The 15928-nt window shown below is 35.0% G+C and overlaps 3 protein-coding genes across 4 annotated transcripts; 2 read left to right on the plus strand and 1 right to left on the minus strand.

Moving 5' to 3' along the window:
• The first annotated feature begins 230 nt into the window (after positions 1-230).
• Positions 231-1492, plus strand: LOC108568640. The gene is made up of 4 exons (XM_017929845.1): positions 231-499; positions 559-683; positions 845-1065; positions 1122-1492. The coding sequence occupies exons 1-4, from the start codon at positions 362-364 to the stop codon at positions 1469-1471; spliced, it is 834 nt and encodes a 277-aa protein (XP_017785334.1). The 5' UTR covers positions 231-361; the 3' UTR covers positions 1472-1492.
• A 2-nt stretch (positions 1493-1494) lies between these two features.
• LOC108568639 (alpha-1-macroglobulin-like) lies at positions 1495-7555 on the plus strand. 2 transcript variants are annotated; one of them, XM_017929844.1, is made up of 24 exons: positions 1495-1764; positions 1820-1992; positions 2048-2295; positions 2355-2471; positions 2524-2669; positions 2733-2823; positions 2879-3298; positions 3352-3549; positions 3613-3882; positions 3938-4157; positions 4210-4359; positions 4413-4536; positions 4594-4822; positions 4877-5088; positions 5150-5232; positions 5283-5543; positions 5598-5830; positions 5884-6154; positions 6213-6361; positions 6413-6628; positions 6682-6913; positions 6976-7148; positions 7212-7373; positions 7427-7555. In XM_017929844.1, exons 1-24 carry the CDS (start codon positions 1703-1705, stop codon positions 7469-7471), a joined length of 4485 nt encoding a protein of 1494 aa, XP_017785333.1. In that variant the 5' UTR covers positions 1495-1702; the 3' UTR covers positions 7472-7555. The 2 variants fall into 2 exon arrangements, with proteins under 2 accessions (XP_017785333.1, XP_017785332.1); XM_017929843.1 differs by having other exon boundaries at positions 7212-7377; positions 7427-7533.
• Positions 7556-7634: 79 nt separating this feature from the next.
• Positions 7635-15892, minus strand: LOC108568625 (tetratricopeptide repeat protein 37). The gene is made up of 16 exons (XM_017929825.1): positions 15746-15892; positions 13958-14386; positions 13547-13901; positions 13261-13496; positions 12927-13205; positions 12697-12873; positions 12339-12635; positions 12100-12284; positions 11649-12046; positions 11343-11530; positions 11076-11283; positions 8820-9077; positions 8607-8760; positions 8366-8540; positions 8122-8310; positions 7635-8069 (listed from the first exon to the last, which is right to left on the minus strand). Exons 1-16 carry the CDS (start codon positions 15824-15826, stop codon positions 7833-7835), a joined length of 3846 nt encoding a protein of 1281 aa, XP_017785314.1. The 5' UTR covers positions 15827-15892; the 3' UTR covers positions 7635-7832.
• Positions 15893-15928: the final 36 nt, after the last annotated feature.

The raw sequence follows: 15928 nt of genomic DNA on the forward strand, positions 1-15928 counted from the left end.
TTGATATGATATACTTTAAGAGGATAGATAAGACTAATCCTACAAAATCGTTCAATGTGAATATTTGTTTTACAATTATGTAATATACACAAGTATTGTAATATTATTGAGAAAATTAAGAAGAATATTAAGAAATTTCTACAGTTTCACATTGAATATGTTTACATTAACTTTTGTTTATATCAATAATACTAATAATTAATATTAAAATTTGAATGTCAAAGCAGGCAACGAAAAACTTGGAAATTTGATTGTTTTTTGTTTTGTTTCATTTTTTGTTGATTGAATACGCATAGCTTTTGTTTCACATCAAACAACAGTCAACGTGTAAGTGTTTTTTTTTAAAGAGCATTGTGTTAAAATGGATGGAAATTACGTGTTGCTGATGCGCGTCCTAAAGGTGCACTACAAGAACCGACTGAACATTCTCGATGAAGCGCTGAAGGTGATCAAGGAGTATTCAAGCAAACCGCTCTCAGACCAGAACGAATACGATGATGTAATTTGTACTATTTTCTATGTCCGCATACTTGCATAAATGACCTAAACTTTTTCTAGACTTCTCAAATTTTGCAAAACATGTTGAACGATTTACCCTGCGACATTTTAAAGTACTTTCTGTCGATGGTGCCTCTACCGAAAAACAAGGAAAACCTGGAAACAAATAAAACGGATATTCCAAAGTAAAGAACAATTTATTATTTCATTTGTTTGCATTATCATTAGATCTTTTGTATAGTATTTTCAGTTTATTTTTATAGATTGAATAGATTGTGAATTTAGATTTTACTTTATTAACGTGTTTTTATTCATATAATGATAATAGAGTTTAATTTATTTGTAGCATAAACGAAATCTTAAAGAGATATTTGAATGAAGACGAACAACCAGAAAGTAGCAGTTCAGTGTTAGATATTAAAAAAAGGAAGACGCCAAAGGATTTTGAAAGTATGAAACCTTTGAGAGTAGTGAAAAAGGTGGAAAATGAGGTGAAGAGCGTGCTTCCGGTGGTGAAGAAGCCAATAATCCGTTCTCGAAGGAAAACTGGAAACGATAATCCAATTGGTAATAGATCGTAATAGACTAAATAACTTGATTTCATATTATTTTTTTGTTGCTAGAATGCAAGAAATTGTTGGATATATGTGTGGAATATTTAATCAAGAACAAAACAAGGCTGAACCAGGACTACTTGACAATGAAGAGTAAAGTTTGGAATATGGTGAACAGCAATTCTTATGATGGTGTCGTGCAGGAGCAGCTCTACACTGTTATCAGGGATCTAAACAGGAAGATCAAATGGATGCGTCTATTGGATTCGGATGAAGTTTCCGAAGAGCTGCTGACCGAAGAGTACGGGTCGAGCGAGGTTTTCGTAAAAGAGAAGCATATGGATGGAGCGTTAAGCGAAGGCGCGTATTCCATGAGCGATAATCTCCGTACAGCCATCCTCGGCTACATCTACGGGTGATGTGAAGTAATCCCATAAATTAGTGAGAATTATTTAGATTGTAAACGCGATTGACAAAGTGCATTCAGGTTCATTGATAAGCACGGAACGCTTGTAAATTCACACGGAATGTTATTACTATGTTATCTTAGAGGCCACCAGTTCACATCTAGCGGAAATGTACATGATAAGGACATTAAATGAAGTTGTTTAATCAATGTGCTTCTAATGCTCTGAAGCGTTGCGAATAAAATGTATTTGTTTAACTTTACGTTGTTTATTTTGACATTCGGTGTTTACAGTGCGGAAATCAGGTAATTATCGGTGCAGACGTATTTAGGTAATTGCGTGTTAAATGTGCTGTTTCAGTGATTTAAAGTTGAGGGTACCAGGATACATGCTTTCGCATGCTAACACCTTCCTCGCAGGTAAAAATGAGACCGTTTGCGTCACCCTCTACGACGCTCAATTGCCTGTCAAGATGTTGCTCGATCTGAAGATCAAGGATAAACATAATGTATTCACCAAACTCATCACCTCTGGTTTGAGCATAATCTCTTGTACATTCTCACATCTTAATTTTTAAAATTCTTGCAGATTACTATTGTTTCGACGTACAAGTACCTTCGCACACCTCTACCGAGGTGCTCACTGCAAGTCTACATTTGCAATTACAATTAAATGGTACAATTTATGCCTCACACAATCAGGACGCTGTTTTAATTTACCCAAACACCGATGTCACTTTCATCGAAACCGATAGGAATATTTACAAGCAGGGCGATGTTGTAAAATTAAGACTTCTAGTGTTGTCGCACGATTTGAAGAGCACCAATCAACGAAATGTATTAATAACTTTATATATTATTACGAAATTATCTATCATTTTCAACGAGTTTTGCAGATTTCCAACATTAAAATTATTAATCCGAAAGGTTTCATCGTATCGCTTTGGAGAAAAGTGAACTTGCTTTTAGGATTCGTGCAGCTGGAACATCAACTAACAGACGACGCAATATTGGTATGATTATTATTTAACTACTGAAATTAATTATAACTAAAAACAATTAAAGGGAAAATGGAGTGTAGAAGTTAATGGAATTCTTAAATATTTCATGGTGAAACGTTTCACGCTTCCTCGATTCAAAGTGGAAATTACAGCACCCAAATCAATATACGCAAATTCGGTTGAAGATTATAAATTTTTCGTGTGTGCCAAGTAAACAGTATAATTTTTTTTCAGAAAATAATATGATTATTCTATATAATATTCTCATTTTAGATATACTTTCAAGAAACCAGTGAAAGGAGTGTCTTTGATGAAAATTAGTTATCCGGATGGGTCACTTAATGCGACCAGCAGAATCGCATGGGTAATTTGTAACTTGAACTATAGAGTCTGATGGAAATTTAACGAAATGATTGTAGTTGTATAATGGTTGCGCTGAATATAAATTCAACAAAATCGATTTAAAGTTCAGCACATTCACCAATAGCCATCGAGTAAATTGGGCTCTAAAAATAACCAGTACCGTGACTGAGTACGGGACCAATCAAATCGAATCTGAAACGATTGGAATCCAAGTGAAATCTTATAAATACAAACTACAGTTTTCCAAAGAACGAACATATTTCCAACCGGGTTTACCTTATTATGGTAAAGTGAAGGCCACCGAGAGTTACGTCGATCTGAAGAAGGAAACTGTGAAGATTTGTTATCAGGTGGCGATCAAGAAACCTTGGAATTTGAAGCCGGAACAGTGCGGTTTTTTTAAGTTCAATGAAGATGGCATCGTGCTGTTTACCATTTTGCCGATGAAAGAGAACGCGGTGGAAATAAGTTTGAGCGTAAGTTTGTTGTCCCAGATAGTCGATTCGTTACAACGGACCGTTCTTTTCAGGCAAAGTCCTTAGAGAGTGAAGATAACTGCTTATCGGATAGCCTGAAACTGAATAGATGGTATTCATTGTCGAACAGCTATATGCTTATCGAGCGAGATACGAAAGTTTTTTCAAAATGTGGATCAATGCAACACTACGCCGTATATTTCACAAGCAACAAACTGAGGAACAACGAGACTCTAACTTTTTATTATATGGTACACTATCACTAACTAAGAAGTAGTAGATGTTGAATGACATGTATCTATTTATTTTTGTAGCTGAAATCCAAGAACGGGATCGCTGAATTGAAAAGCACCAAGCATACTGTTAAAAAGCAAACAATAAATTTTAAGAATGAATTGAAGAATATAGTTGGTGCGGAAACAAAGTTCAATAAAGTTGAAAATTCTATAGACAAATGCGTTCTGAAATTCCGATTGCCGAAGACCGTATCTGCAAGATTTACTCTAATAGTCTATTATATTACTAAAGAAGAAGTTGTCTCCAATAATATCGATATTTTATTCGATAAATGTTTACCTAACGAAGTAAGTTAATCTATTTGAAAACCTTAAATTAGGATAACGAAATACGCTTTTGCAGGTCAATACATCATGGTCAGAAGACAATGTTTATCCCGGCGAATCCACCACTTTAAGTATTGACGCTACGAGTTTCTCGCTATGCGCCATTTCCGCTGTGGATTTAGCAACTTCTCCAAAATCTTTAAACATTCAAAATATATTCCAACCGTTTATGCACACTAAAGAATCCCTTCCCAAGCACAAACCGAACTGTTTATCATCAATAAAACGGAAACAAGGTAACCAAATGTCATTTTTTTTATAATATAATCATTATATTGTATAACATAGATAAAATTCCGGAACAACTATTTGAATTAAGAAAACGTCGTTCAATCATTTCGCTTGTGTCCAACGATTACGATTCTTACGAAGCATTCCAGAAAGCTGATCTGTCCATCATTACAAACATGAATGTTATTTCGAAGCCTTGCAACTTGGGTATAATTGACAAAATTTTGTAGAGACAATTCACCAATTTTTCATCGTTTCAGAACCTGATATATTTCCTAGGTTGCTCTCGTTGCCAAATTCTTACGAGATCTTCAACGAGGATAGAGGCGTATCTGTACGTAGCGAATTCCCGGAAAGTTGGCTTTGGGAATTAATACCCACCAAGTAATTATAATAAGTACATCTCATAAAGTATCTATAAGTATCTTATGATTTTTACAGTAGTACTGGTCAAGTTAAGGTAATCAGGGAAGTTCCGCATAGCATAACTACTTGGGTCTTCAATTCCATCTGCATTTCACCTACAGATGGTATAGGGCTCGGTCCAACTCAGGAGATCACAGTTTTCAAACCGTTTTTCATAGATATTTTATTACCTTACTCAATCAAACGAGGAGAAACTTTCTACATGCAAGTTTCAATACATAACTATATGAATTTCAGTTTACCAGTAAGATTAATAAATACTTTTCCTTCTTCATCATCATCAAACTTGTTTTTGTAGATAACAGTAACTCTTCCAAGTTCGAATCGTTTACAACTACTGCAGAAACCAGAATTGATGAAGGTTTCAATATGCGTTAAATCCAACGATATCCATACGCATGTTTTCATCGTCAAGGGTATCTCTCTAGGTAAAATAAACGTCACTGTTCTAGCAGAAACGGACTCATCCTATCCAAGGGAGTGCGGCCCAGAAACCATCATTAGTAAAAAGTATTTATTTTAATGATAATATTCCGAATTTTTTCCAATAAATCACGAATCATCGTTTCAGCGACATTGTTGTCAAACCTTTACTTGTAGAACCCGAAGGTTACCAGTCTGAATTCTCAAAATCGGTATTTATTTGTGGAAAAGGTATGTAATCTAAATCCAATTAGAATATTTTTAATTACATTCATTTTTAGATCAACTAAACAACGTGTCTTGGGATGTTGTTATTCCAAAAGATAGGATCAGCGATTCCACGAATACAAAATTAATATTCAATTCTGATCTGTTGGGACCAACAATTCAGAATCTTGAAAGGATTATAAACATTCCGACTGGATGCGGCGAACAAATAATATCAGTTATGGCCCCCAATTTATACATAATGAAGTATTTGAAAGCTAATAACAAATTGTCACAAGCTTTGAAGCAGAGGATGGTGAAGAATATTAAAATGGGTAATGCGTTAATTATTGAATACTGACACTATAATATTATGAAATTGGGTTTAGGTTACCAGAAGATATTAAGTTACGTACATGAGGATGGTTCATTCTCCGCTTTTGGATACCACGATTCTTTGGGAAGCATGTTTTTGTCGGCGTTCGTAGTGCGCACTTTGCAGCAAGCCAAGGAATACACGTATGTAGATGAGAATATAATCAGAAGGGCCTCAAAATGGATTATTGAGAAGCAATTGGAAAATGGATGCTTTCCGGCTGTATCTCATGTGTTTCAAGATATGGTAAATCGTTCTATCAAACTTAATTTCAATATAATTCTATTTTTTTTGTCTAGGGCGGAACTAGTATGGAAAACAGCACCGCCGCGTTAACCGCCTATGTTGTTATAAGTCTGTTGGAATCTGGAATTGAAATACCACAGTCTGTTAAAACTAACGCTCTCTACTGTATCCGTGGACAGTATTACGCGGATAAGTACACTGTAGCACTATGTAGCTACGCTCTGTATCTCCTAAAGTGGAAATCTGAAGCTGATAGATATGTTAAGAAATTAGTAGAATTGGCTACCAGCGATGATAAAATGATGTGGTGGAACGTAGAAACAGGTAAAATAATATTTCCTGTTGCTTTAAAACGTACTTCGCCATATAAGTGTTCTTCTAGGAAGTTCGTCCACAAATATTGAAACCACTGCATATGCCCTATTTTCATTGCTTGAATCTAAAAACAACGATAATTTAATATACGCCAGTCAAATCGTGCGTTGGTTGAGTACTCAAAGAAGATCTTCTGGAAGTTTTGTTACAACACAAGTATTTAATTTAAAAACTTCATTTGGTAATTATCTAATGTTTTCATTTTAGGATACTTCGGTAGCTTTAGACGCGCTCTCGAGATATGGTAGTTTTATGAAGGAGAAAGAAGCGAATTTGACCATAAAGATTATCAACGGGGATCAACACTTGTACAATATAAACATCAATACAGCGGATGGAATGAAAACGAAGGAGATCAACATGAATGCTGTTCCTGAAAATTTGAAACTCCAAGCTAGCGGTTCGGGATGCGTTTTAGCCCAAGTAAAAACTGGTAGTAATGGTTTTGTTCAAATCTTTGAAGTAATCAATTTTAGTTATCCGTGACCTACAACGTTAAACAAGTGGAGACCAGTGAAGCTTTCAAACTGCAAGTGGACGTTGCTCCGGTTTCGACTATTGATAAATGTTCGATACGGATAATCTCACCTTGCATTTCGTTCTTGGGCACTGGACATTCGAACATGGCCGTTTTAGAAGTAAATATGCCATCCGGTTTTGAAGCGGATAGAGCTTCGCTACATAAATTGACAGATGATTTTTCTTCTAGTAAGTATTGCTAATACCTCAAGGATGTTTTATCAATATTTCATTTTGTTTTATATTTGCAGAGGTAAAAAAATTCGAGGAATTCGAAGACAAAGTTGTCCTATATTTTACCGAATTGACAAATGATCTGGTCTGCGTTCCATTCAATATCAACGAGAATATCATTATAGATAATCGGGTTAACACAACCGCCAAAATCTACGATTATTACAGGCCAGAATTCATCACGTTCATGGTATTATGCATGGTTTCTTGTTGTTTTTCAGAAGTATATAATTATTTTTTTTTTTTGCAATAGTCGTATCATTTGAACACATGCGAATTTAGCGACGTGCTAGAGAATCCAGTTGAAAAATCGTCTCCAATTATCAAAAGAAATACTAAGCATAACAAATCGAATAAATCCAAGTACGGTCTGAACACCGATTTCGTCAATGTTGACATTGAAATGCAACCACCTGCAGGTAATTAAAAATCTTCAAGAAGTTAAAAAATTTAATTGTTTTTTTTAAGGTATTGAAGGAAATATACCAGCATACGTTAAGACCAATTGAATAAATATAGTATTTCGTAAGCTACTAGAATTACAGTACAATTCATTATTATTTAATCGAATTACGTCTTCATATAATTTATAAAAAAAAATACATGTCTTTGAAAAGATTATAGATTGTATATAAAAAAATCATACTAGTCAATTTAATTGATTTAATTTTGATCCTCATAACAAAAATGAAATAAAACTATTCACATTAATTATATTAAAATCCTATTTCACTTGCTCATAATTCCAAGCCATTATATCTTTAGTAATTGTGTTGATTCTATGCAAGCAAATGCTGCAATATTTATCAATGTTTATTATTTTTAAAAAAATGTAAACTTGTTAAATATTTCGTTATCACTCGTCGATGTTAGATTATATTTTGACGTTACTTATCCAATCGGAGAGGTTCTTGGAAAAGGATACGTTCTTCCTAAGATTTTCCACATTAAAATTCTTCGACATTTTCTTTTTGAGCAAATGCAATGCGAATATTAGGACAGCCCAGCCTTCTGCAACGTTCGGATAAATGTGGATGGCCCTTTGGGCAGCAACAAGTCCTTTGTCTAAATCACCGGCAAACAGCGATGCTAACGACACGATACACAAAACCTGCAACAGCAAACAAATTATAAAGATACTGGAAGATTAAGTGATTCATTACTTTAGTAACGTCCATTTTCGTTTGACCAAGAGCCATGGCAACTTCAGCACATTTAGCAGCAGACTGAGAAACTGGTTTCTCATCGTGCAACCTCAAGAGTAAGACGGATAAGGATAGCCAGAGCGAGGCCTGATCTGGATGACGATGCACTAATTTGGTCAGTTCTCTAATGGCTTTCGTTGTTTCACCCTTAAAACGTTCACTAAATGTTGAATAAAGTTTATAAAAATAATTAATCTCTTACCTGTAACAAATGTATGTAAGATAAGAGGAGTCCGTAATGCGGCAAAGCTTGCTTATTATCAATCAGTTCATCCATTTCATTCAAAACCAAAAGGGATAGATTCAAATCGTTGTGTAATAATCCTAATGATAGTGTAGCATACAAACCCCACGGTGATCTTTGTTTCAATTGCGTGCTGAAGAAAGAATAAAGGAATATTTCAAAATAATCAAAAGTTTGTTTTCAAATCCACAATAAATACCTTTGAAGTAGAAGCGTTTTAGCTTCATCTGGACCTTGAAATAAGTAAGCCATCGAGGCCAGAGCAACTAACAAATCTGATTGGTAACCTTCATCCTCCGTCAACCAATGCAATGCAGATTCATACGCTTCATAAGATTCTTGATATTTTTTATCTTCAACAAAACATACGGTATTTTCTCAATTATTTAAGAACCGGTTAAATAATCCATACCTTTAAATAATGCGAGTGCAAGACCGCTTCCACTATTAAAGGTAGCCTCGTGGACGTCACGATATGCATTGACCGATTCTTCAGGTTTGTCTATGTTCAACAGTGATCGTCCGTAATTCGTGTTGATGGAATCCATATTCTTCAAACTAGAAAACTGTAAGGCCTTCTTGAAGGCCTTGCAGGCGTTTGACTTTAAACCCATGCGCTCGTACAATATGCCCAGCATATTCCAAGCGCAACTATCAAATGGATTTTTATCTAAAATAAAAAGATCATGTAAAATAGATTTTTTCTATTGATTATTTTACTTAAATGTTTATGTCTAAAACAACTTTATGTGTTGGATTGTTTTTATTATAATATACCCTTATTATAAGTAAATACTAATAATTTATTGAGGATAATGTGTCGTCAGTACGCAAACTGTTTATTAACAATACGACGCGAATCGGTAGACCTTAAGAACAATAATAGAAGAAAAAGAGGAACTTGTGTCCAATAAAGTATGTCATGAGGCATGGGGAGACACTTTCAAACGGATCGTAAAGAAAATATTTACAAATGGATCTGGAAATATCCTGAAATAGTCGTAGATGAGAACGCAGTACGAGTTCCGAAAAAGAAAAAGTGAATTAGTGTACACAGTTTCGGCCATCCGATTAACACTTTTGGTACCGTTGTTTCTTAATTATTTAAAATCTGTAATTACAAAAGGATTTCAACCGCAAGAGCCATTATTATAATACATACGCTATTCAGAGGAATCTTAAGAAAAGAAATAAAACTATTATGAATGAGAGGAGAGCATGCTCTAATTGTAAATGTAAACATATTCAGGGCATACGCATTTTTCTATTCAAGCTATTATACTCTCTTTGATCATTTTATTTAATATAGCCCAACTGAACGGACAAAAAACTATTTATTTGAATTGTCTAAAGAACTATTAGAACCATACTTAAATTTGATCATAGATGACATTAATTACTTAAATCTTAATTTATAAAAAATCTTAATATCTAATTAAAACCTATAATATAATTGCTGTACGCAAATAACTCGAAATCATCTTATTTTTTTTCGATCTGAATAGGTCGGCTTATAATTAACAAATAGAAATGATAAGAAAGTTAACCTCCATCGGCCCCATCGGAGCGTACTAATTACAAAAATAAACTGAATTTTCCTGTTGCCGTCTGTTTGCTGAAACCAAAAGTGGTTCATCCGCGTAATGACATAAGCAAACAAAGAAAGTTTTCACTAGGCCATATATAAAAAGGCACGCAAAAAAGTAAAATGCAATCATTCACGGTCGTTGATAACCAAAACAACATTCTAGTCTCGTACTTTTCGTCGCAACAATAAAAAGTAATATATATATATAACAAAAATGTTGAAGAAGTTATTGGTGATTTTGTTGGTGGTGTCATTGTGCTTGGCGGAGGAGACGTCCCAGGAGGAGGGAAGGAAAAAGTTGATTAGATATAAGCATAAATACCATTTCTTGCGTGAGTTGTAATACATTAGAGTTTAGTATTTTCTATAATTAAAGATTGGTATTTTTTGGGACGTAGATCATAGAGGAATCCTGTATTATCTAGCGTTCTTGGCCATCAAAGCGAAGATAGTGTTCCTGATTGGAACTATGATAACATTCGTAATGTTCGCAACGAAATTGGGAGGTCTAATCAAGTACGGAACTTACTATCTTGCGCAGCAAAAGAACCGAGAACCGGAGAAAATTTACATTCAATCGGAGCCGCATCCGACTTACGTGTCCACACCAGAAGTTTACGATTCTCATGAACACGACCACGAACATTACTACGGCAGGGAGTTAGGAGATAGCATTTTCGAGAACTTCGATATTTATCAGAATGTCATCAAAACATTGGACATCACGAATCTGGCGTTCGAGTCGATGAACATGAAACCGGAATGCAGGAAGAGGTTCATATGCGAAGCGGATTACAGGGCTCGTAACAGCTCTTTGTTAGCTCTCGGATTATACATGTTCAGGTATGTTTAGGTATCTATAGTTTCAATATATTCAATTGGTCGTGATTGCAGTGACGAAGGATTAAACAAATACAGGACGGAAGATACGATAGATAATTTCGAGGATTGTGCCAACCTCTTCGCCGATTGTGACGAAATGCCCGAGCATATGAACTCATTATCTGTTTAATCTGCTAGATGCGTCGTTATTTATTTAATTTATTGTTATTTATTTGAATAAACTAGAATTGTACTTACCCGTGTACCAAGTTAATGCATCGCACGCAACAGGAATTGCGTGCATGTTGTGTATGGAATAGATTACTGCATCCTCTGGAGCGTCCATCAGCGTCTTGCAAACCCAATATGCGTATCCCAGAGCACCTTGCTGATGTGCAGATAATTGCGTGCTGTGCCTAAACAAATCCATGGAATCGTTATAACCCAAAGATTCGGCAATCAAAGCCTGAAATTGTAATCCTGAAGTTATTCATATATTAGGTAGAGCTGAAAACTCTTTATTACCTGACCTATCCAGCTGTTTACATAATTGGGATCGCCTCTCTGCGCTTGCGAAAACGCCTCATTGGCCAACTTCAATTCTCCTATGTACAAATACAATGTGCCCAAATTGCTCCAAGACACGGCGCTGTTGTGCTCTAAAGTTACTGCCTTGATGAAAGCGTGCTGTGCCAAGGCCAAATCCTTGGGATCTGCAAATTTTCAAAAATCTTATTAAATTTGAGCAACCCAAGCAAACTCGAAAACATCCCTTTATGATAGTTAACGTTTTAATTTAAATCTTAAATAATTTTATTAATATAATATTACCTTTAACGAACGCAATGTTTCCAAGGACATTCCAATGTTGCCAATAATTCGGGTTACTGTTTACACAATGGTAGATTACTTGAAGAGCCTTATCCAGATACTCCTGCCTCTCTTTTGCTTGCGTCAAGTACATGGAGTAGGAAACGTAACAACATGATAGATCATGATAAATGAGCATATTATCCTCAGTCAAGTTGATCGCTTTACAATAACACCGTATTGCAAATTTGAACAAATCCTCTTGATCGATGACGGTATTCATATCGCCATCGCTCCCAGAAACCAGTTTAGAAAGAGCCATAATGCAAGAATACTTTTCTGGAAGTTGAGCGGCCAAATATGAAGAATCCGCAGCTATTTTCCACAGACAAGATAAATCTGGCCTTTCCTTCAAAGCTCTGTAAACCGTTCAAGTTCAAACGAAGTTATCACACATGCAATCAAAACTTACACAGTAATTTTATCTATCGAATATTGGACGCAATCCCTTGCGAGACCGTGCAATTGCTGCCTGTGATAGTTCTTGCCTTGATAGTAACAAGTTTCCGCGATCCCCTTCAATGCCGGCACGTAATTCTTATTGAAATTCAGAACATTTTCAAAAACTGATCTAGCTTCCTCGTATTCGTTCAACACCTGAATTAACATATTCAATTATCAGCTAATAGGTTTTAATTTAAATCTTGGTACCTTCTTAATATGAGCAACTTGCAGTAAAGCATACAACGAATCCGGCTTAATTTCAAATGCTTTTTGGTAACATTTAATGGCAGAAGTGTATGCTCCTCGAGCTAAATACGCATCTGCCAAGCATTCCCAACAGTGACTGTTTGTTGAGTCAACTCTCACAACATATCTGAAGTTAGTGATAGCATTCGGATAATCCTCTTGCTCCAAAAAATGTAGACCTAGTTGCAAATACGCCCACTTGTTATCCCGAGAAGCCCTGACGCTGGCCAAGTTTTCAAGTAAATTCAAATTTTCTCCCTAAACATCAAAATATATTTAATTTAAAATTATCCAAAAAAAAAACCGTAACTTTACTAACCCACATTTTTTGTTTCCTGTAAATTTTACTCAATTCGATACCCGCGGCAGAGCATTTCCCGTTGATCTTGAAGCACTTCTCGTAGCACCTCCGCGCCTTATCCATATCGTTAATTTTATTGTAATACTCTCCTAAATGTAGGAAACACATATATGAATTTGGGTCTAACTTTGCAGCCTATAACATAATAACAGTTGTACAAAATGAATCGATATATTTACTTACATTACCTTCAAAAATGGCACCAGGCATTTCTCGTACATTTCCGAATCCCTGTAAACTTCGCCCAACTCCAGCCAGTATTCGCTTGAATTCAAAGTAAAATTCTCCAGCTGTCCTAACGCTTTTTTCAGGAAACCCTTAGCTCTAAACAATTTTGCCAAGAGAAGTGGTTTAATGTCTTCATCGCATGAGTCAATACACTTTTCGGCCTTCTCCCAATATTCCAACTTGACATAGGCTTCAATCAAATACTTCTTAATCATTACTTCATCGGAATTTTCTAAAATCTATTTCTGTATTTAAGTAAATGAAAAATCGTGTGGAGCATCTCATTCTTTTTACCTTCAGGCACATAACTTTGCACTTTTCCAATTCTTCAGGGATGTTACTTTGCGATAAGCACAAACACATATAGTTATCCAAAATATTTCGCAACGACTGCTTGGAATTATTTATTGATAACAGTAACTTATCAGCTTTATAAGCGACTTCTAAAGCGTCTTCGTAAAAGTGAAACTTAATGAAACATTCGGTATAGAGGATCCAAGCGTGCAACAGACCGGGTCTCAACAAGGTAACTAAAATTTAACGCATCAAAATTTGCAAATTTCACAATCTCAGCAAATACCTTTATGTAGATAACTTTTCATTTCATCTAAATTATCTTCGATGCAAAACATGATTGCTTTCGTCAACAACGCTATGCTGGAATCGCTATGAAGCTCCAACAATTCTTCCAGGCAAATTTTAACATTCTCCAGATATTTTTCATATAAACTATTTCTTTCTATGTACAATTCGTTGAACACCTTGCATACCCACTCAAAACAGTGAATATTGTTACCATGCATAATTGTGAACTTGTCCGCTTCCTCCATGAAATTCTCATATTTTTTGTTGTTGTATAGGAATTTCAAGTATTCTATGTATACCTCTTTAGAAGCTTTCCCACTTTCTATCAATTCCAATAAACATTTCTCAAACTGAAAAATCATAAATTAATAATTGAATACCCATCAACTTATCGAGAAATTCTTACTATTTGCTTAACAATGTCTTGTGGATCCTTGATATCCCTATAGACCTCAACGATACTTGCATAGATCTTTAATTTCAAATCAACAGTAACTGTATCGCAATTAGCTACGTTGTAGATGGACACGACCTTATGGTCCATATCGTCAACCTGCAAATCCACGAACTTCTGGACGATCTCGATGCATTTGGTTTCGTTAGTTTCGAGCTCGATCAGTTTACAGTAAATCCCAATTAGATCCTTGTTCTTTTGCGGATTATTTACTTTTTCGTAAAAATTTAAGAGCCCATTCCAAGCCAAAATATTCGTAGCATTCTGTTGGATTGCTTTTCGGAATGCGTTGGGCGCTTGTTCAATGGGACCGACCTCTTGAAGCGAAATCCCAAGAAAGACTAATCCCATATAATTAGTCTTATCCTCTCGTAATATTGACTATAATAGAGATATTTTTCTTTTATAGATTAATTTATCATTATTTATTGAGAAAAAAGTTATGTTGTAATAAGCTGTATTTATTTACAATTGTATATTTAGATTCATATATAGGGAAAGTAGTTTCATTCGAGCGAACCCAATTCCTGAAGTTATCCTGAGGCATACGTGAAATAAATCCAAACATATTTGTACGTGTAAATAATCTCGTCAATTTGGAGTTCAACAATAATAAAATATCCACAACAATTAATTAAATGTTCAATAAACTGTCCAATCTGGAAAGGCTTAATCTGAAGATGAAATTTCTGAAGAATCCGCCAGGGAAGCGTAAACGAAGATCGCAAGAAGAGCTTAATTTATCTCACAATCGTATCACCAACCTAGTAGCTCAAATGCCCAAATTGCAGAATTTGTATATGAATAATAACGGAATTTTCGTGCTGTTCGCAGATAGATTCGAAGAACTACGGAACGCGAAAATCATAAATATGTCAAACAACGATATAGCGAACTTGAGTGGCGTCTTCAATTACACGAAAGACTTGGAAGTTCTAAAAGTAAACAACCCAGTGCATAAAATAGACAATCAACTACGCTGCCGAAGGATATGAGCAACTGCCAATTGGACAATCTACAGTTTTGAAGCGTTTTCTGGAATCAAGAATCCCAACTTCTCCAATAATCCAATAAAACAGAGACCCTGGTCTCTTTGACCAGATGACCAAACTGCAAGAAATATCAATGTCAAATATATTAATTTCGTCCCTAGGAAGTGCAACATTTCAGAATAATAAGATGTTAAGTAAGTTGGATCTATATAATAATCAGCTGTCCAAATTAGATGAAGGGATATTTCCAAACATCCAATTGGAATACTTGAATGTGTCCAATAATAAACTGAAATTATTCAAAGACAATCTATTCAGAAACAGAAGACTCAAAGTACTTGATTTAAGCAAAAATGGATTTGAAAATATTGATATATTGATCAATCAGACCCTGCAAATGTTACATGATTGGTAATAAAATAGATTTTTTTATTCTCAGACATTGCCCAAAAGTCTAGAATATTTAGATATAAATGAGAACAGATTGATTTATAGAGGGTGCACTATTTGAGCAAATTAAGGATACTGGACTTCTTGGGAAATCCCATTTCATGTGCCTGCTTCAATAAAATATTAACAGCAATATCAAGGAAGTCTATATGCAACAATTTCAATGGGAAAAGAAACTTTTGCGTGTCTTATTACTGCGTATAGAGAGGCAGGAATTACAGAAGTTCTATTATCAGTATGAGCTCATAAAGAACGATGTTTTATTAAACACCGTGTATTTTAGTAATAATTAAATTACCTTGCATAGTTTCATCGACTTCTCGAAATCCTTGTTCTTAATTGCATCCCTCGCATCCTTCAAATTCGATTTGATATCCATATTTACCACTTTTCTCCAAATGATCTCAGGGACATCAGAATCATAATATAACCTAAAAGGTATATAAGAAAAAATCCAAGAGATGGCCAGCTGCAAATATGA

The sequence above is a fragment of the Nicrophorus vespilloides genome, unplaced genomic scaffold, assembly GCF_001412225.1.
Source record: "Nicrophorus vespilloides isolate i.1.1-1 unplaced genomic scaffold, Nicve_v1.0, whole genome shotgun sequence".
Taxonomy (NCBI): Eukaryota; Metazoa; Arthropoda; class Insecta; order Coleoptera; family Silphidae; genus Nicrophorus; species Nicrophorus vespilloides.

What these genes read in the sequence shown, in the direction of transcription:
- LOC108568639 (XM_017929844.1), top strand. Translation starts at nt 1,703, where the DNA reads ATGTATTTGTTTAACTTTACGTTGTTTATTTTGACATTCGGTGTTTAC. An exon ending in CACCAAACTCATCACCTCTG is followed by an intron (nt 1,993 to 2,047) that starts GTTTGAGCATAA and finishes AAATTCTTGCAG; the next exon opens with ATTACTATTGTTTCGACGTA. An exon ending in GGTATTTATTTGTGGAAAAG is followed by an intron (nt 5,233 to 5,282) that starts GTATGTAATCTA and finishes ATTCATTTTTAG; the next exon opens with ATCAACTAAACAACGTGTCT.
- LOC108568640 (XM_017929845.1), top strand. Translation starts at nt 362, where the DNA reads ATGGATGGAAATTACGTGTTGCTGATGCGCGTCCTAAAGGTGCACTAC. An exon ending in AATAAAACGGATATTCCAAA is followed by an intron (nt 684 to 844) that starts GTAAAGAACAAT and finishes ATTTATTTGTAG; the next exon opens with CATAAACGAAATCTTAAAGA. An exon ending in TGGAAACGATAATCCAATTG is followed by an intron (nt 1,066 to 1,121) that starts GTAATAGATCGT and finishes TTTTGTTGCTAG; the next exon opens with AATGCAAGAAATTGTTGGAT.
- LOC108568625 (XM_017929825.1), bottom strand. Translation starts at nt 15,826, where the DNA reads ATGGATATCAAATCGAATTTGAAGGATGCGAGGGATGCAATTAAGAAC. An exon ending in AAGTTGCTCATATTAAGAAG is followed by an intron (nt 12,285 to 12,338) that starts GTACCAAGATTT and finishes ATGTTAATTCAG; the next exon opens with GTGTTGAACGAATACGAGGA. An exon ending in TAAACAGCTGGATAGGTCAG is followed by an intron (nt 11,284 to 11,342) that starts GTAATAAAGAGT and finishes TTACAATTTCAG; the next exon opens with GCTTTGATTGCCGAATCTTT.